The sequence below is a fragment of the Epinephelus fuscoguttatus genome, linkage group LG13 (genome assembly GCF_011397635.1).
Source record: "Epinephelus fuscoguttatus linkage group LG13, E.fuscoguttatus.final_Chr_v1".
Classification (NCBI taxonomy): Eukaryota; Metazoa; Chordata; class Actinopteri; order Perciformes; family Serranidae; genus Epinephelus; species Epinephelus fuscoguttatus.
Window position 1 is genome coordinate 13466920 of NC_064764.1, and position 22143 is coordinate 13489062.

Sequence of the window (22143 nt, forward strand, 5' to 3'; positions counted from 1 at the left end):
GTTGCCAAGCAGCAGCTGCTGTAAGACGGAGAAATGAGTTCTGAAAGGAGAGATAGCCTGCCAGTTTTAACAATTTAGGGGCGACTGAGTGTGGTAGGGAAAAAGCACTCACTTACCAATGCAGAGACCCAGGTTCACTCCCCCGGCAGCTATGCCTCTGTCTTGGCCAGGTGCCCCTTCAAAAACAGCTGTCAGTGTTTGCCGGTGCAAACAGGTGATGGAGGCTGGTGAAGGGTGATGTCCATATCACCGTTCTGTGACTACTGGTTGGTCAAGGAGCCTGGGTGAAGACGGGTGGGATGTGGGTGGGGTAGCATGAGATTTTATGCAGCTGAAAGTACGATTATATTAACCTTTCTTTGCAGTTGCAGCCGCCTGACACTAAGCCTAAAAAAAAATTATTATGTCTTTGATGTGAAGAATAAATAAATGTTTAGTGGAGTGATTGCAAATTGTAAACGTGCATGACAGTTATGCTGTTGTTTGTAGTCTGTGTTTTAGGTATTACAGGCCCGTACTTAATAGTGTGTCAAACATACTATGTATTTTGATCCCATTTGAGGCAATGCCAAATATTTTATTTGTAAAGGAAGGCTTTTTTATACAGTTTTGTAATGATGTCAATGGGTTGTATTATCTTAACAATGCATGCTGGATATGCCTTAAGGGCTATAATTAAAACAAATTCCTATTTTTATGTTGTGAAAAGTAGAGCTACCTCCGCCTGTGGGCCTCTTGCAGCCCCACTCCTCTCTTTGTGCAGGCAGGTTATATTTATTGTATTGAAAAAACAAACAAACAAAAACCAACTAAAACAGTTGACCCTAGTGGGACCATCTCAGCACAACTCAACATCTCAACAGCTGCCCTCAGGCTGTCACCCAGATGTGTTGCATCAGCCCATATGTGACATAACATAACACTATGTTTATTGACTATACTACAAAATGTATTGCTTAGAGGGTGAATTTTGGTCCATGCAGGTACTTTCAAGTTTAATAGAATTGAATTTTTTAAAGATACATATTAAGTTATTAGCTATTAATTGGAGCAAGTAGTTGTTCACCTTCTCTTAGTGCTGGAAACACAGTTGGGAATTTTTACCCCATTTCCACCTATCTACAGAATATATACTGTGTTCAGATGATATATGGTAGTGCAAATTATATGGGAAACAACCTATTTTCTCTGTTTTTGGTGTGTTGCTAGTTTTTCATATTTGGATCTCTGGGTTAATGCATCTGAGAACTAGCCAGTGGTTGTATACTGCGGCCAGTATATTTCAGATTAAAGCAAAACCCAGACATTCCTAAAATCAATTTAACACTCTTAAGAAATGAGTAATCTGCTCATGCACTCTCCCCTATAGTACTCTTTCACATTTGTGAGGATGACTACATTTCATGGTTGTACAGAGTAGGATTAATGGGTGCTTTTGGTGCCTAAAGGCGCATTTCCATTCCAGGGCAATAATTCTAATCTAATTACTTGAATCCACTCAAAGGAGTGGGTCATCGATCAGGGAGGCCTTATCAAGTGAATAATGCTATTGATCTGGACAAGGATATTTCTTCCTAACACTGTTTCGTTGTCGTCAGTATGTGATTTAAGCTTGAGCACCCATTTTCTCCTTCATTCCAGCTGACTTTGTGGACCAAGGCAGGACAGAGGCGATGTTTGCTGAGCTGGAGTAGGACTCAGGGTACCGCCGATGGTCACATCAATGACAGTGTTCATTTTCAGGCCTCATTGAGCTGTGAAAAGTCATAATAAAACAGATGGCCTCCCATTTCAAGGCATGTCGCAGATGTTAAGGGTTGCACTGGATCGCTGGTGCTGTTCTTGGACAGTCATCACTGCCACTCTCCGTGTTAATGCAGTTACAAAAGCATTGAAAATACAATGACTGTGTTTTTTTTCGGTATCAACACTGACAAGCACAAATGACTGAGGCATTGTTCTCAGATGGCTGTGAGGTCAAACAGCCCTTTTTAGTGGATCTATGAAAAATTGTGCATTGTGTGTATTGTTGCTTGTCCTCATAAACAACAGACAGTGATCAATACTAAATGTTGCCTTTGGATTTCTGCTCTAAGGATTCTCTTCTGGACTGACTGGGATGCTACTTTCCCTCGCATCGAGGCTGCATCAATGAGTGGGGGAGGTCGACACATTGTGTTCAAGGATATGGAAATCGGCGCCTGGCCTAATGGACTGACTCTGGATCATTTGGAAAAGAGGATTGTTTGGACAGATGCACGGTACACCATTAGAGTTTTCACATTTTGAGCAGAAGCATTCACACCTTTTAGAACTTCCAGTCCATGTATGACATTATATGTTGTGCAGGATTCACCAGTCCCTGAGTAAAAATTTAACATGAAGCTCTATTCCCCCAGTGGGCATTAAATAATGGAGGACATGTAATATTTAGAGATCTTAGTACAATGGCCGTATTTGGTTTTAAGTGGGTCTTGAACAATTTAATATTTCCATCAGTGGACTGGTGGGCTGCACTTTGATCTGCCTACTTCTACTGCTCCCTTTTTTTATGCATTTGGAGAGCAGTTGAAACTTTGATATGGCCCTTTGTGTCGGTCTCTTTTGAACAGCTCCGATGCCATTTTCTCTGCACTCTATGATGGAAGTGGGGTCATTGAGATCCTCAGGGGCCACGAATACCTGTCCCATCCCTTTGCTGTGTCTCTTTTTGGAGGCAACGTCTACTGGACAGACTGGAGGACGAACACTTTAGCCAGAGCCAATAAGTGGACTGGGCGCAATGTCACAGTCATCCAAAAGACGAGTGCTCAGCCTTTTGACTTGCAGATCTTCCACCCCAGCAGGCAGCCACAAGGTGAGGGTAGTTATTTCTGGCTTTACTGTTGGAGATGAGACATTCAAAGAAAAAGGACATTTTAGTATGTTAGCTGGAACCAGGTTTAAATATAATTTGTCAGTTTTGCTCTTCAAGGATATGCACAGCAGGGACATTTAGTCCCATGAAGCACTGTGGCCACTGCAAGCTTTGAAGGGTTTTTACCTTACTTAGCATGGGGACTAGTTTTAACCATATATTGTTTGAAAGCACAGAGCCTCAGAATTGTATCTGTATACAGCCCTGTTGCCAAAGGTAAATGTTGGCATTATATATTTCTACAAACTGCGAACATGTCACATTTCATTCATATCATATCAGTGTTTCTAAAGTGATGTAGTATATGAGCTAGACTCACAGGTCAGTCTTTAGACGCTTTGCTTAACTAAAGACTGATGTCTTTCACCCCGATTTTGTGTTTAGATGGGTGGATACAATTTCAGAGTTTAAAAAAAACTCCCTATGTTGCAGAACCAATGGTAAATCCGCAGGGCGGTCCTTCGGTGGCTCGCTGAACTCTTGTGCTCGTAAACATAGTCTGACTGCGTTAAAAGTTTTAAACAAAGTCGCTGTAAGTCCTTCATTTCCACAATCTTGTGGACTGAGCACACGTTTGATAAAACGGAGTTAAATCTCTCAGCAGCCATGCGTTTGTTTCCTTGCGGACGAGAAAAGGAGGAGTGCACATTTCTGGGAGGGCGTGTCCTTTTAAAAAATGCAAGAGGCGTTGCTTTGTTGCCGGCCTCTTTCTCCGGTGTGTTAAACACACTTTAGAAAGGAGTGTCCCCAGACTATCAGAAGGCGGAGATCTCTGATTGTCTGGTGGCGAGACTATATATGAGCTGACTTTGTTATCCAAAGGTGGGGATGGCACCTGCCAAGCTGGATTGTTCAAGACCAAAAAATAACAAAACCAGTTGTGATTTTGTGTGTCATTGCTATGTGTTCAGCAGCTTTTTTAGGCACCAAACATGGATTTTTTTAATTTTTTTTTTAGCAACCCATCGTTGTTTTTCCAGTGGCCACCATTTCCAAGCATTTTTATACCAAAGCCTAACCAGACGTTAACCATAGCATTGCTGAAACATGAAGTTTCAATATATCTACTCCATAAAAACGTGCAAATATAACATAGCCGTGGTTTGCAGAAATGTACAATGCCAACATTTTTCTGGTGATTGGGTTAGTATAAACCATTTTTAAGATCCTACTATCAGTTTGACATTTCGTAACAGGAATGCATAGAAAACAGAAAGGTAATATGAAACAATTTATCATGCTTGCACCTCTGCAAACATTCAACATGAGTTAGACTAGTTCTGACCTCTTGGTTGTAAACTCCAAAGAATGACCATTTGAAAGAAACCAGGATCATAGCTACAATTGAAAAGGTTCAAGAACAGTAACCATTTCACTTTGGGTATGTCATATTAAGGCTTGTGCACAAAGAAGGGGGAGCTTGTTAAGGAGTTTCAAGTGCGAACTCATCACATCCTTTCATATTACACCCTTTAAGTAAACAAAAAAGATTCACATGGAATTCGGCTATAATCCTCCCATAACACTGGATGTTGAACGCGGATGCATTATCTTTCAAAACACAATTCATTCTCATGGTGTAAAAGGAAAAAAAAATGCAGCATAATATAAATTATTATTAAATCAGCTCCTGCCTCTGCCTTCATTTGGCCTGTCAATCAACACGCATGTGTCTGGATGAAAAAGGTACTCATGCAGAGAATTAGCAAGCTTGAGTCAATGCCACCCCTGAATGTTTTTTCTCACCATCCACATATTCTAATTGGCTCATACCACTATATTAAGCCTTTTTTTTTCTGAATGTGAATAAAGAGGGCTACAGACAGAGAACTGCATCTGCCAATGAATAATTGTGGCGTATCCAATTATCAGATCAATTAGTAATGTGAGTAATGTGTTGAGGTGACATGAAATATAGGAAATAGTTCTGAAACTTCATTAATATTGCCAGCAATTTATTTTCAGTGAACGCCTCTGAATCTGTATCTGTCACAGTGGAATAGGTAATCAATTTTGTCAGAAGCCAAGTAAGCCATGATTCCAAGCCCAAACATGGTGAATTGATGTGCTGTCTGACAGAAAGCCTACATATGTAAGCCAGTCTTTATTTGATATGCAGATCAGCTTGCAAGATGTGTTGCCAAGCACAAATTAATAACATAAAATCTGTTTTCAATTTACTCTATTGTGGTTTTTTTTTTCGTAAATAAGTTGTTTTGAAATTGATTTTTGATTAATTCGTCAAGCAGAACTCCTGGAAAAAAAAAGCAGTGGATTATGGAACATTTGGGACATGCGTGCCAAGACCGCTTGATTGATGGTTCAGTTTCTATTGCACTTGCCTTTTTCAGCATTGCCAAGTTTCAAATTTATCCGCCTCAGCTTTCTTCATACGTAAGCCACCATCCTTAAATGGGCATTATTATGGTGGTAATCGGGTTTGCATCTATTCAGTGATTTCTCTGCTTCTCCAAAGTGTCACGAGTTAATTTGCTTGTTTCCTTCCTGTATCTGCATTCTCATGGCTGCTCACCATAGATAAGTGTGAGCAAATGGGACTGCTTCTCCAAAGAAGACAGTAAGCATGCCTAATCCTATTTAAAAAAAGCTCAACAGGGGGGGAGCTGGCTATTATCCACTCTAGCCAGAACCAAGGCCTAGAGATGTGTTGCTCCACTAGACCTCGAACATCTGTACCAGAGAAAAGGGAAAAGAAAAGAAGGGAGAACTGAACAGCGATATGCAGCTGGTCTCAGGAGCTGTTCACTAGGTGCCACAGTGGAGCTCCACCGGGGGCATAAATAGCCTGTAAATACATTATGTGTCACTTGAAAGGCAAGGGTGTGTTTTAATATTAGAATGGGTAACAAGCATTTGCAAATTAGGATGCAGATTGGCAGTCCCAAGGCCTCACAACTATAACAGATAATTGGCTGATTACAGTCAGAGCATCACACAGAAACCTACATGTATATCCATTGCACCATTATAAATAGCAGTAGCTATAGCTATAGTCATTAATGGCCCCCGTACAAACTCTCCATGACCGAGCAGCTTACTACTCTTAGCAATTTTGTAAGATACCACCCGTGGGTGATTTGAGGTGGGCAGAGGGGGAACACCATCCACCTCGTTAGCAAAGAGACCAAAATTCCACCCCCTTGTTGACCTGACATCCCTGGGTGCAGACCCAGGTGCCATCCTTTCTAGACCCAGACTTGTAACTGCTAAATTAGTGAGAATTATTCCGTTTTAATGGAGCGTTTCTTTCTTAACTGGTACAGCATTTGTCACACTGGTTTAGCAACCAGGAAACTGCATGCAGTAAATCATCTCATGTGATGCTACTGAGCCAATCAAATCTGTGTCTGAAAGACAACAGTCAGAGAAATAAGAGAGTCTGGGGAAAGTAATTTCACATGGCGTGTTCTAAAGAGAGAAAAGCACAAACAGAGCTTTTAATCAGTCATGAACAGACTCCTACATGTTCATTCTTCCCACGGGTGGTTCGAAAACAGTATGTTTTATCATATGTTCTGAGACTGGGGTGATTAGTGAAAGCGGCAATTAAGCGCCACAACGACACACAAGCCAGATCACTTTGTCTGTCCCCTGAGATTCTGCAAAGTAAAAATTGATCTATTTTTCTCTGCAATCATGCAACATTTTCTCTGTGAAACTTTCCAGGCGTCATTAGTTGCCATGCAACCAGTAGTTTTCTAAAAGTTGTCATTCTTAATCTGACACACACACTTTAGGGGGAAACTGATGCAGTAGCTGAATAGTACATTGAATGTAAGCTGATTAAAATATATTGCATGGACTTTATGTTGTGTATGGAGGCCAGACAAAATGTTTCTGAGGGCTGCCATTGGCCCACAGGCCACACTTTGAGCAGCTATTCTCCATCCTAAGTACTGTACCATGGAATTAGTTTGTGATTGTCTGCACATACTGGTACTATGCGGTCTTCAGTAATACTAGTGGTCGTATGACTACATACCCTTCATTGCTTATGCTTCGCCTACACACATGTCCACTTAGACTCAAGGATGTACTGATTAAAGGTCAACTTCAGTGTGACATCATATTGTACTGCAAAAAACACCTCTGGCCATTATTCAAATGCCATAACTCAGGAACAGAAGGGGAGCCATTTGGTCAGATACTGAATCGGTGACACTAAAGTGGGATTTATATTTCTGCATCGAACTGACGCTGTACCTACGACGTAGGCTCAGCGTCAGCATAGAACCTACGCTTTATCCTAAGCCGTAGCCTGATGTGCACCTCCCAAGAAATGTAACTACACATTGCAGCGACGCAGACCTGTCTGTTTTTGTAAGCTGAAACCATTTCCCTCAGTGGAAATGAAGCTTTTATTTACTTTTATTTCACAGATAAGAAGCAATAAAATGTGAAGACAAGAAAGCCTCTGCAATATAGCATTTTATGTCTTGTGTGTGATTTATCCATAGACTGTAGAAGGATTTATCCCAGCTTCATATGAGTAATACAGTGCAATGCAATGTAAAATGTTATAGGGTTGTGCTAATAACGTTAGCATGTGATATTTGTTTGGAAAAGTGTTTATATAAGACAGTTGTTCTATAATGGAACTGAATTTCGTAATTTACCTTTTTTAAATGTTGCCGTTGTCTCTGGATTTGTTTGAGTAGAGAAGAAGTCTGCTAGCTGCTAGGCTAATTTATATAATGTAAAATGTAATAGGCTTGTGCTAAAAACATTAGCTTGTTGCATTGTGGGGAAAATGTGTCCAGCAAAATGTGTTTTGAATCAACTTAACTTTCCAGCACTTCACAGAAACCCCTAGTGTTTTGTAAATTTAGAGTGACACAGACACACCACGGCATGAGTATAAATGGTCACAATGGTGGAGGCTCTGCATAGAGCTGACGCACAAGTATAAATCCCACTTTATCTTAGGTGTCCACCTTGAAACAGTGCTGATTGTATAGATCATCTGTGCTGTTGAGCCAAATATATGTGTGAAGCATCCATGTTTTGGAATTTATAGCTTGTCTCCAGCAACCTCCACATTTGAAACACTGTTTACCATCATGTCTATATATAAGTCTGGACAGACATGGATGTAAACTGCAACTTGAGTGGCTGACAGAGGCATACAACTGCAAGGTGGTGATTATAGTTCTCCTTGTATTTCTTTTATTTGTCATAGTTTCCTCATTTGATGAGGGAGAAAAAGAGGTGTGGCTGTGGATAATTCAGTCTGATCTTTTTACATACATCATAATTGGGATCCAATGTGTGCAAAGCTTTACATAAGCAATGCAATATTTATGCCATTTAGAGCAAACACAGTTATTTGCAGGCAGACAAACCGCACTGTAATTGTGTCAGCAGTATTATCATGACAAATACGATCGGCTTTGAAACAAATAAGCACAACAAATATAGGTCTCTCAGTGGAAAGAGGCACTTGCATACTAAATTGTATCATCACCACATTGGGCCTTCCCTGAATATGGCTTTTCTTCATTTTTCTTTATTTTAAGGGAATGCCACTATTTTCACTGCCTTAGCATAGTGGTGGGCTCATTTCTTCATTTATTTGTTGCAAATACATCTGACAGTTTAAAGCAAACAAACACCTTGGCTCTGTTGTTGCTGCCTGTCATCCCTCAACGGCATGATTCAGGTGAATGCAGCGCTGTTCAGATGTCTCCCTATTAGCATACCAAGTCAGCTGGGTGCTGTTTCCAGCTCACAGAGACAGAGTTGGAATTTTTTTGTTTGTTTGTTTTAAATAAGCCACATTTGCGATGCATTTGGGCTCTCCAGTGTGCTGCTGTAGGAGCCAGGAAATGAACTTTGAATGAGCTTGCTTGACATGAATCATCCAGAGTAGATGGAGGAACTGATGTGTTTGACGCATGAAATGCGATTGCAGCATGACAGGAAATAATTGTGGGTGACTTTCTTTAGTTTTGCTGAGGTGATTTATTATTTAACAGGGTAGAGTACAAAATAAAAACATGTAAACAGCTTCCTTCAAATGTATTGCTTCTATAAGATAGCTGGTCAGTTTAAAGCTGTTGAAATTCAGCTTGGAATTCAGCTTGTCTCGTCGAAACTGTTGGCAGCATGGGGTCTTGAGCTGGATATCCTGCTACAGTAAAATGGTAACTGAGATAATGTTACCCTTAATTTCTGTGGAGTGACAGAGTAAACAATGATATCTGTGATCGTAAATGTAGTCAGTTGAAGCAATACATCCCTCAGTGCATGCCACAGTGCCAGCCCGTGGCTTAAGCAGTATAGGCGAATGCTAAGGTTGCTGTCATTTGTAGGGGGCACCCAAAAAGAGGCAAGGTACGAAATCAAAATGTTTATCTTTTGCAATTTTTTATTTATACTATTATTTTGAAATTTTACATAAGGCCACAACAACATAACTACATAGCAAAGCCTACTAAATAATAGAAAGGCCTTTTTCTGGGTTCCTGCTGCCACCTGCCCCCCTCCCTAGCTTTTTACACTTTACCTGCTCTCTGGTGGAGATGGGCAAATTATCCGACATCATGTGAACCCTGAAACACACCTTATCGTTATCTTGTCAAAATGACAAAAGCTCTCTGGTGCCCACTCAACGACCACTAGAGAAAGAACGTGAAATCGACGGAATCAGAGGAAAGCTAGTTTAGGTTACCTCAGCTCACTGAGGTTGTATTGATTTACATCTTGAAGCATTCAAGCTCTATTCAGTAAAAATGAGTATCGGGCGAAGGTAAATTATAACCTTTTCATGATGTGTTCAATGTAATCTTGTAAAATGTTGTAAAGATTGCCTAGGGCACCAAAGTTCAAGGGCCACCACTGGCGTGCCACACTGACAGAGAGGCTGACTTTTTCTGAGTTTTCCTTCTTGCACAGCCGTTACTGCAGTGTCTACATATACAACGATGCATTGCGCCTGAGCACCTAACAGTCAACCCCCCAAATACTCCCCAAACCTGCCCAGCATGAGGAGGTGGGCATCACAAAGACTGCTCTGTTTACAAAAACTCAAGGCGTCCAAAATAAGTAACTTCACTATTTGACTAGAACACCACAAAAAAAAGACATAAATTTAACATGACAAGAATGTTATCAGCAACAAACATGCTTTATTGTGCAGTGCCAGGAAGTTGTGTTTCACGACCACAGCCAAAAGCTTTCACTTTGTTGGCCAAAACATAGCATTAAGTGACAGAAATACTCACTCAGTGATCATCTGCCCTCTCAGCCCTGCTGGCTGTGGATGTTTTTCCAACTGACCACAGTTGGCCCAACAACCGGTAATTGCTAACTTATTTAAGCTCTTTATTCAAACTCGGCAGAAACAAAAAAACTCACTAAAACTGTCAGGGTTGGTTAGTCCACCTTCCAAATAATCACCAACTCTGGTTTGGTCGTAATTAATCCTACCGAGTAAGATGTGAATGCTGAATCTAGACAATGTATTTCCCCACTGTCTCTCAGCTCACGGCAGAGCAGAGGCTGTCAGTCAATCTTCGGCGGCAGAAGCAAAATAAAATGACCAAATGGCCATGCACTCAGCCCAACTTCAAAATATTTGTCCAGTAGTCCAACCATAGTCTCTGTCCAAGTGCAGAATAAAACTTTAATGCATAGTAACGCACACCCTTGTTCTCTCTGGTTTGTAGTTGGTGACAGCCTTCAACAAAAACTGCCCACGCTGAAATTCAGTGCAGCAGAATAATTCCGTTTCTTTTGGCCTCAGAGAGTAATTTGAGCAAAGGCACCACCACTTGCTTTTTGCTCTCAGCATCTCAGGTTGTGGATGGTGCCCTGCCGGCGGTGCCCTCTTATATGGCTCAGGTGCAGCCTTAGCTGCTTTCAGCTGCATTTTTTCAGATGGGTCAAATAAATACTCTGCCTGAATATCTCAGTCAGCTAATATACTGTAAAAAATATCCTTGTACATAATATCATCTGCACTCCTAAATAAATGATGACATTTTTACTGGTGAACATTGCAATGTGAGACAAGAAGGAAATACACTATACCCCAAAGTTAGATAGATTGAGTTATTGTTTAAAAAAAAGGGCAAAGTTACCCTTTAAACTCGAAAGAGCAAATTCAACAAGAGACAAACCAAAAAACAGGCTTTCCCACATATTCAATTATTTGTGGCAGCCTGCGATGATTAAGACATCTACCTCCGCGTTTTGATTTTGTATTTTCTGAAGTTGGACTGTTAATTAGGAGCAGTGTTGGTACCCCTTGGTTATTCTTTCATCCACACTCTCGCAGTGCAGAGTACACTCAGACGGCGCAGCAGAACACCAGGCACAGTGAAAGTGAAACTTAACTCTTCATTGTGCTGGGTCTGAAAGTTTGCCTTAATTTACAAACAGCTGCTCCTCTCAACCATCAATCAGTCTGATCAGCTCTGATCACAGATCAATCATGGATCAATTATCCACCAAGCAACTTAAAACTCTACAAACTGCTTCAGAGGGGAAAAGAGTTCTCAGGAACCCACAAAACCTCAGAATTTAGAGAGGTGGCACAGACTGATACACAAGGACACACAGGCAAAGGAAAAAAAGGAGATCAGTCAAACTCAGCATAACTTTTCCAAACCCAATGTTCTCTCTTTGCACTTGAAGGATTTCACTGCTGGATTGGAAAGATGATCTGTTCATAAAACTGGGCTGTCTGTGCAGTAGAAAGACAGAAATTCTATTAAAACTGGTGCTTCATGACCAGAGACAACAGAGGCAAAGTGTTGTGTTTGTTTAAGATGTTGGAAACCTACAACTACCAGAATGCAAAGTGCCGCACCAGACCAATAAACACTTCTGCTGGTGGCTGATGTAATGTAAACTTGTCCATTTTGACACAGGAAACAATATGGCAGCAGGCTGGTAACACACAATTTCATATTACAATTAAAGGGTAAGCTAAAATATGTTTCTGAAAGCATTTAAGGTAAGAAACAGGTAATTCAGTAACAGAATCTTGGTTCATATTTTAGCCAAACTGCTTAGTTTTACATTTTGATCTGAGTTTGGGAGTCGGTACTGATCCGCTTCAATACTAAAAATACATAAAAATGAGGACATAACATACAATCTGTAGTTCAAGCAACTGCCCAAAAAAAAGCATGATCTGGTGGATTTTTTTTCTGGCAAACGACCAAAGTTTTCCTTAGTTAATTTACACATACTGTCTATATTGTTATGACACAAAACTGTTGGCAAAGTCTGTCGCGGACACCCAAGAAGCAGACTGTCAAAAATATTTGTGGCAGCTTTGGTCGCTCTCGTCGCTCACCACGTGAATCATTGAATGTTTGTGCTTATCACTTTAAAGGAGCCGCAAAGCTTGAAAGCAGCGTAGTTGCTGCTTGCTGTTGTCCAGTCAAAAAGCTCATAGTTGGCCTACAGAAAGTTATGTTTGGTCAATGAAAACAGAAAACGTATGTCAGCCCATTCAAACTAAGCAAGGAAGACTTGCATGCTATGTCGCAACATTAGCCTGCAATTATCTCCTCTATTACTGACATTACATACTTGAAAACTCACCAGACCAACCAACTACCTCCACGATATTTTGGTCTCTGTAACCGAACAGCGACACATTATAAAGGACTGAGTGGGTGCAAACGCAAGTAGTGTACTTCTCAATATCCATTGTCGGAACAAGTGTGCTGTAGGAACCAAAGTTCCATGGTTTGTTCTCTGGGACCCACTTCATCAAAGCACGTCAGCATTCTGATTGGTTGTTGCCGAACCGTGTCAGAGGTCATTACCATAAAGTTAAACGAGTTTTAACTCCCCTCCGGACTGCTCCAGTAGCTTTGGTTGCTGGCCTCTGTTGTTGGTTTGAACGTACACTAACTCAGTCTGTGATATTTGTTGTAAACTACTTGCCAGCGTTTTTAATATTTCTTTTCAAAAGTCTCATGCTTTCAAGCAGTATTGCATTTCCCTTATTATACAGCAAGAACAATATTTTAATTATAGTTGTTTAAAGCAATGCTTTCTTGTCACTTTCAAAGTATGCTGTCAGTGGAACAATCAGACAGGCCTGTAAATGCCATGTTGCAAAGGCAGCGAGTCCTATTCACATCCAGTCCTTATTATTTTTTTTTTCTTAGCCTGTCTCTTTGATTGCCATCTCAACTTCTCATGCTGAGTGTTCTGAAATGTTCCTCTTTCCTCCCTTCCCATCAGCCTCTAACCCATGTGAAGGGAATGATGGACGGGGTCCCTGTTCACATCTGTGTCTCATCAATTACAACCGCACTGCGTCCTGCACCTGTCCACACCTTATGAAGCTTTCACCCAACAAACAATCCTGCTTTGGTGAGCGTGAACACCTCCCTCATTTTTCATACTTTCTCCTTATGTTATCAAAGTGAAGCTATGTAAACAACACAGCTGTTTTGCTAAATGTATAAATTTCACTTTGATTGACATCAGCTTTTACGTCAGGCTGTTATTATCACACTCTCACCTGGATCTGACAGAAAAGTTCAGCCAACTTGTGCACTCTCTGGAATGATTGATTTCTTAATCATCTCACCAGCACTGAAAAGGTTCCTCCTGTATGTGCGGCGGTCTGAAATCCGGGGTGTGGACATTGACAACCCTTATATGAACGTCATGACGGCGCTTACGGTGCCGGATATAGACGATGTTACAGTGGTGGACTATGATGCCCAGGAGGAGAGGATCTACTGGGCTGACATCAAAACCCAAACCATTAAACGGGCCTTTATCAATGGCACCCAGCTAGAGACCATCATTTCTGCAGGTGCGTGCATTCCAGACATCCATACAAAATACAAAGACAAGGCTGCCAGCGATATGTACTACAGTGAATGTGAATGTGTGTTCTGACTAATGATTAGTTGGAGGTACACATTTACTCTTGTTGCAAGAGTGAAATGCAGCACTGTTCTTGGCCATGGAGTAGTTGTTATTTGTTATAATAATTGTTCTAATTATTAATTAATTGCTGTTATTTCTTCGTTGACATGATCACAATGTACAACTAATATATGAGAAGTAGCAAAATAATTTGTTGAGAATCATTTATACCTTTATTTTGCTTGTTTTAAATGTAGCCTGAGCTTTTTTTTTTTTACATTATAGCACACAGGCAGTATTTGTTTATTTATTTTTGCCATGCTCTCTCGACAGACATAGTGAACTGCCGTGGTCTGGCTTTAGACTGGCTTTCCAGGAACTTATACTGGCTCAGCTCCGAAAATGACGAGTCGCAAATCAATGTGGCTCGCTTTGATGGCTCCCTGAAGACCTCCATCATCCACGGCATTGATAAGCCAAGGTGCCTTGTAGTGCACCCCGCCAAGGGGTAAGTAGATTAGAGCAGTGTGTGCACTTCATCAGGAGCTCGCCTCCTATGCATAGTATTATGAAACTTGACTACAGACCTCACCTGTGCGAGGGATCAAAGCCCTGTTGTTGTAAAGAGAACATGTTATACAAGCTTGAATCATTTGTGCAGATCTTTACAAGGTCGTCAGGTGGAACAAAATGTATTGGCTTACATTGCATTTCCAATTAATAACAACGTGATGTTCATTGACTATGTTTTAAAGCTCATTATATCTCGTGCCCAACTGGGCCACTAACAATTCGTCTCACATCTTCCCACACAGAAAAATCTATTGGACAGATGGCAATACCATTAACATGGCCAACATGGATGGGAGTAACAGCAAGGTCCTCCACCAGAATCAGAGGGATCCTGTAGGTCAGTATGAGAGCTATAGATAGCATATTAAATTAGACCTCCTATGCAGTTGAACCCCAAAGGTGACCAAGCCATTTTTTTCATACATCATTAAAAATGATATTTATTTTCCAGCTCTGTCTTTTCAGTTTACATAAACTCACTATGTTAACATGTATGCTATAATGATTATATTGTGATAGAAATTACCTGATTACAGCATTTACAAGATTTGCAAAAACTCAGTTTCATCAGTAATCCATGTGCACTTGATATGTTTGATTATTGGACTTCTGTCTGGAAGAATGTGCGGTAGCCCACTGCAAACATCTTATTACCACAAAACAAGACAGAAAATTGAGGGAATTTGTCAGTACTCATTGGTTATGGATTCAATTTATGGTAATTTAATTCAATTAAATTTTCCAGCATCAACAGCTGTGCTGCTGCATGCACCTCTTTGCATCTATGCTCATTCCATTCCAAATTCATTTGAAGTAATTCCCCCATTTGAACCGTAATTTGACAAAGATAACCTGATAAAGGTGTTTAAATGAAAGTTATGATAATATCAGTTTGCATTAATCTGTTTTTAATGAATTTATTCTAATGCATGTACATGCACTGACTGTTACAAATGGACTCATGTTGAGATTTTCTCTGTTTTGACAATGTCAGCAAGAATCAGACGGAACACCCACATTCTCAGTGGTGATGTTATCTCAACAGGCAACATCAAAGAAAGTCACGCAACTTTTTGGCTTCAAGTCCCACGGTGTCAAAGCTTGCTAAATCAAGCAAAACTTAAAGTTTTAGTGCCTAGACAAACAAAAGGGTAAACAGGAAAAACATGTTACCTGTGCACACTTGTATGCTTCACCAGTCATCATTCAGTAATCATTTTTTAATCAGTTTGCAACAGAAATGACAATTTTGCTGCTGAAAGTGTTCTGGTATTAGAGCCAACTGAATAGACATCACTGCCTCACACGACTTTCAGGGTTGATGGATGGATGCTTCTTTATCTAAGGATGCTCTTATGACATCCGTATGTGTTCTTCCCCAAGGGATTCATTTCATGGATTGATATACAAGATTATGGTGTCCACATTCTTTATGTAATATCACCTGAGTGATCGTTGAACCAGTCTTGGATTAATCTTGTATGATAACAGAAAGAATTATTACAATAGAAAGTATATATATCCCCTTGGGGGAACATAATAGCTCTGAATGAATGAGCCTGGTTTGCTACAGTATATGTTCTCCTCAAGACATCAGTCTGCAGGTATAGAGTGAAAAGATACACCATGGCACATTGTAATATCCAAAATTGTTGGTTGTACCCCACACATGCTTTGTAATGATAACTGCTTTACTATGGACTACATATTGCTCAAGCCCACTGTCTCTCACTTCCATCTGTCAAGGGCTGCCTGCCACAGAGCATGATGAGGTCTAGTGTTCTGGTTCACCTATTGTATATCGTTGAGATTGTTGCCTTTGAAAAGCTTAACAGCTCTACAGCAATGTTCAAACCCGCCCTCCTGGCTCCAACAATTATGTCCTTCTCACTGACTGTTGTATCATCTTTTATGGCACTCAGACGCATGTGTGCGTGTGGATGTGAAGGTGCTGTTGTTTGTGTTTGTAGTGACATGTGCAAAAAGAAAACGATGGTTTACGTTTTCTAAAAGTAAACCATCGTTTACTTGGGTCTTAAGCCAGTCTCTTAAAAGTCTTCAAAATGCTATGACATGGGAAGTAGTGTTATATATTATTTATTTAATGTCACGCAAATCAGGATAGCAGAACCAACAGCACAGGTATACATTTACCACATCCATAAACAAGTTTTTTTCCAAGGAAAACTAAATGGATACTTTCATAATATGTTGATTATTTTACGTCTTTCATGCATATTGTTACTTTTTTTTTCAACATTTGAAGTACATCATCTAACTTTTTAATTTGACCGTAAGAACTAGAACTGTCATATATTCTATAGATAAAAATCTATCTCAACTAATAAGCTGAAGTGTTACAAATACTATCAACTATCTGTAGGTGGGCTATCCAAATAATGTGTTACCCATCATACCCTCTCACTCTTTGAGTGTAAACTCTTTCTACACATGATGCGTGCTTAAGAGAGCTTTGGTAAAACCAATCAGCTGGTCTTCATTTTAAGTAGCTGTTGTCACACAGCTCAAGGTCAAACTCCCACTTCGTCACACAAACAGCACCATTGTCTTCACTGTATTTCTTCATTCTCCTCGGCCTGTCAGCGGTACAGATAGCAGGGCGCACCCATATTTCACCGGCTTCATTTATGATTATGGGGTAGACCTGGGGACAAGCGTAAATTAATGACGCATTGTGACTGTGAATCTGCCAGGCATAAATCCAACACATGGTGGGAGACATTGAGTTGTCCAGAGGTCCACAATTGAAATTGCTTTCATTTTCTGCCATTAACAGTGGTATTTTATGAAAAGCCATCATGTTAGCCAGGAAATGGATTTAAAAGCAGTCAGTCTCATGCTTGTTCACTTTTCATGCCAGCTGGAGCTCTTATAAACAGATCCCATACAAATATGTGCCAGCAAACACATAAACCTTTCTATTAGCCCTCACTCAACCTAATGCATAGGGACTACAGTATGTTAATGTTATGGTAATGCAGTTCCGAAATGTACTGTTGCAATACTGTTCAAGTATAATCAAAAGGAAACTCATATTCCTTATGTGCCTTCTGAATATTGCTTATTCAGTGTAGGTAGGATTTGTAACTGGATATAGTCATCTCCTCATCTGATGGAACATAATACAGTACAATGGATAGTTGAGTCAGAATTGTTTTCAGTAACAATCTTGTTTGTTTAATGTAATGTCTTAAATGTAATATAATCATTCAGTATGTCTAATCTACTGTTTTTTGCAGCCTAATACTATTTTATGATTTTCTTATCCAGTTATTACTTATTTTGTATGTCTCTAATTAGTTTTTGGCCTCAGTATCTTGTGAATCCTAGCACAGTGAGTGCTAACAAGGTGTCCTCTCTTCACTTGTCCTCTCAGGTCTCTCAATAGACTACACTGCCAACAAGCTGTACTGGATAAGCTCGGCCAATGGCACTATCAACAGGTGCAATCTGGATGGCAATGGGCTGGAAGTACTGGAGACTCTAAAGAGGGAGTTAGCCAAAGGCACAGCTCTGGCTGTGATGGGTGAGTGGAGCTTGTCACGAGTGCATCAGATTGCCATTGAGGATTAGTCAGAGAGTGTGGAGGGATTACGTGTTTAACCAGTTAAGTGGCTGTAGAATAGAACTGTTTAGCCAGCCCTTGCAACAGTTGTGCTTCACTTTGTGTGAAGTAGCTGGGGCATTAGATAATTAAAACACAGTGCAGCAGTGATTGATGATTGATTTTCTCACCCCTTTCGTAATGAAAAGGGAGGAGGATGTTCATTATGTGTTGATTCTTCTTTCTCTATCAGTGCTGAATCCAATGTGTCACATCATCCATCAACTCATAGGTTCATTTAGAAATCTCCTTCAATCTAAGTCAACATATTCCAGGAAGAAATTGCACCTGTAACTCACATTACAACAGTCGTTAATTCACAAGGTCTAGCTCTTACCATTTTCAGCTTTTTCTGGTTTTCCTCAAACATACAGGCTTCCAATTAACACCTTATGTCGGTGTCATCCGAAATACATACTAACTCTACAATTACACCATACAAACAGTGTGCAAAGCTGCTGAAATTCAGCAGCATTGTGCAGTAACAGTAACACTGAGTACCACGCAGTACAGAAATCAACCTCAATAAAAGCTGCAAGCAGCAATGAATGAGTCCTCTTGCCTTCCTGTACGTCAGGGTCACTGGCAGGATACTGATTGACGTGGGCGTACATTTCTAAGACAATCAACCACTGTGCACACGACTTAGATGTTATCTGTGTGGAGTGTGTGGCGCTGGGAATGACGTATTGTAAATCACTCCCTGCACCCACCATGTGGCGCTGGAGAAGATGCACTAACTATACAGTTTGTTGCTGTATGTCTAGTGTGAACCATTCAATCTGAATTTCATGTTGATTGGATGATGTTTGTCACATGAGGCTAACTTCCTGTTGCCATTTGGTGGTGCTTTGACCATAATTTAGTACTGGCATGTAGATTTCCTCAGGCCTGGACGTGTATCAGAAATCTGGGGAAGACTGGACAATGTTTGGTCAATTTACAAAAAAAAAACTGTTTTATGTTGAAATGCACAAAATGGCCACCCTGGCAACAATATTCCACAAAATCTTAAAAGCGTAATGACATACCATTGCAAAGACAACACATTTGACATTGATCGGGTTAAATCTCTCGGAGTTTGTAAAGTACAACACCAGTAAATGGCAAAGAATGTCCCTAAATTGCACAGTAAATGTCACACTTATAAATGGCTGACTTTCTGTTTCAGGGCATGGCCTCAAGGCATATCATTTTTTCATGGGTGGTGAAGGCATCACCCGCCCCACTCTCCCTAAGATTGACTTGTACTTGTTGCCTTCACTGGTTGGATTGGGTATGATTAGGTGAGAGGAGAGAGATTTATCAGGGACTGGATATCAGGGGAGGCCAGTCAGAGGCAGAGTAAAATAAGGCAGGTCATGCCCTCACTATGACAGGAAAAACAAACTCACAGCCTCAAGCAATCTTTTATTGAATCTTAAGGTGATACATGTGACTACCAAATTTTGTATATCTAGGTGAATTGTACAGTGAGGGCTACTTTGTTAAAATTTTTAAGGGATGCTTTTGAGCCATTTCTCTACAATCACACACAAGACCCATATGAAATATAAAGTTTTGCCACTTTTAATGTACGTGCCAAGTTTCATGAGTTTGCCACCATCTACATCTCTGCAAATGTGTGATTAATTTTTCAAGAATAATTCCAGCAACTTGGTACTTAAATAGGATCCTTGCACCAGTGTGTGCTTGGATCTAGTTATTGGTGTATTTACCAAATAGGTATTTTGGCTCTACCTGTATACTTTTATAGGTAACAAATACAATTTCATTCAGTGCTTTTTTTCCTTTCATGTCAGGATTAGAATTTTAAATTCTCTCACTTCCACACTACTGCAATCTTGACAACTGGGAAGCTTCCCAGTGAGCTATGCGAATGCATTTCCCTTGCCAAGATTGGTAATGAGACGGGAGCAAACATACTGAACAGAGATTTGTTGGTTGTGTGCACGTGTGTGTGTGTGTGTGTGTGTGTGTGTGTGTGTGTGTGTGTGTGTGTGTGTGTGTGTGTGGACCAAAGTGTAGTTTTTATTTTTTAAGGGAAAAATAAAATCAAGAGTGTTGTCAGGGTGATACTTTGTGTTCTTGAAGCTTGTCATTAATCATGGCAGGCCCCGGTTTCATGTGTGGTTGGTATCTGTCAGCATGTGCTGAGAGCATAAGCACACTGTTGCAGAATATCACAGCAGTGGCAGAATGGAGTCCCACTGTTTTGTTAGCTGTTAGCATTCTGCATCTCCAAGCCACATCTTTTTGGTTCATTTTTATAGGCATTTCGTACAATAAAGACTGTGACTATGGATGACTGTTATATGGACAATGGAGACTTCATTATTGCATTTCATAAATGGGAGATAAAACCAGAGGTGACAAAGACTAATGGCTTGGTTCCTGCACAGTAGCAGGTACAGCAAAACAGTGAAATGATGTTTGCAGGTCTCCATCAATCACAATTAATGACATTTTGTTATGTTGAGAAAATTGTTTGAAACGGTAGAATGAACAGCCCTGTATTGTACTGTCATAATACTTTCTTAAACAGAGAAATTTCACACTGCTTCAACAGTACATTTATTGCATGGCCATGAATTACTTCATATTGAAAACAGCAATCTAGTGGATTTGTACATTAACATTTGGATTCATGCAGGCATGAACGTACATTTAATACTCATAAGACCTCTTCTAATGAGATATCACATCTTTTTTAATAATCTAGGCATGAGATGATTGACTTCGCCCACTGCCAGCTGTAGATGTTGATCTGTTAAAGATGTTAAAGATATTACGTTCATAATATTAAGCATAGTGTTTAATAAGACATAAACAACTCATATTCCCTTTTCCCCCTTTACCAGATTATATGTCAGCAATAACTGAACAGTTTTCATGATGAGCCATTTATGTACATGTATTTCAAACAAATTGTACCAATTTAACACTACAACATTAATCATTACATTACAAATGCTGAGCAAAGAGCTCAATTACATGTCCTCTTAGCCTGAGATTAGTATTGTATTTCTTGTAATGTCCACTTGCTTGTTGTCTGTTGGACAGTTTCTCATACTGCACCACCATGCCTCCCTCCTTTGCTATAGACAACTGAGCATATACTTGTTAAATGTATACACTCAGCTGAAAATAAGGTTGGGGAAAGACAGCAGGACAGCAGCCAAACATGCTGTTTTCCAACCCTGAGCTTCTTTTGTTGACAAGTGAATAGACTCTCGGTGATGCCCATTACAGAGAAATGTCCCCTCTGCAGATGTTGTTGTTTGTCTCCATGGTGAAAGATGCAATTAAGTGCATTTGCTGACCATTCACTAAGTTTTCGATGTCTCCTCTCTGTTTCTAGTGTGTCTTACTAGCTCAGCAAATTGTGATTAGATACCTAATGGAATGGTACAGTGTTAGATTTAGTGGGAGAACAGGGTTGGTCATCACACTTTTTACTTTCATTTCAGTCCCCCAAAACTGTGTCCTTAATAGATTCCCTTTCAATGTTTGACATAAGCCAGAGTGTCAGGTAGGAATGGCATGACCTTACTCTCCTTTAAGATTATTCTGTTCAAAAGATATGGACTGTCAAATGAACCTTGTGCACTTATGACAACCATCCCAGTTGTGGGGTTGGCAGTCATACACTATGGGTTTGGTTGTCCCTATGTTACCTTAATGGGGAAAAAATGGAGGTAGTCTCAAAAAGTGATTAAAGAAGTTTAATTTTATTTATTGAAATGCAACAAGCTAACACATCTCCTGCATTGAGAGAGCATAAATAGGAAAAAACATTCCTATAAGTGCATTTTACAAACAATGATTGTGACAACCAATCCTTAAGAGAATGTGACAAACATTCCCATCTGTGATTTTTGCTTGTGACTTCGCTAACAACCACATGTTGTAGTCAAGCTAAGAAATAACCTCTATAACCCGTAGCTCTCCCTTCATACTATTTAACGGTTATGATTGTTTTATGATAAACCCATTTTATAAAAGCAGAGAAGAGAAAATAGAAGAGCTGGATATTTACATTTTGACTGGAGAAACGCTAAACGTACTTTCACCTTAATGTTATTTGTCTCGCTACTGAAATAACACTGTAGGTGACCTCTGACTCTGACTCTGAAGATTTCAGTAGCATGTTTTTAATTAA

General features: G+C 40.0%; 1 protein-coding gene across 6 annotated transcripts in view; it reads left to right on the forward strand.

Moving 5' to 3' along the window:
- lrp1bb (low density lipoprotein receptor-related protein 1Bb) overlaps nucleotides 1-22143 on the forward strand; it is a 332674-nt gene that overhangs the window by 203715 nt on the left and 106816 nt on the right. For all 6 annotated transcript variants that reach the window (XM_049594030.1, XM_049594032.1, XM_049594034.1 and 3 more), the window contains 7 exons: nucleotides 2097-2261; nucleotides 2613-2857; nucleotides 13145-13276; nucleotides 13500-13727; nucleotides 14117-14291; nucleotides 14599-14693; nucleotides 17754-17903. In XM_049594030.1, the coding sequence (XP_049449987.1) occupies nucleotides 2097-2261; nucleotides 2613-2857; nucleotides 13145-13276; nucleotides 13500-13727; nucleotides 14117-14291; nucleotides 14599-14693; nucleotides 17754-17903 (1190 nt within the window). The remainder of the gene's footprint in view (nucleotides 1-2096; nucleotides 2262-2612; nucleotides 2858-13144; nucleotides 13277-13499; nucleotides 13728-14116; nucleotides 14292-14598; nucleotides 14694-17753; nucleotides 17904-22143) is intronic.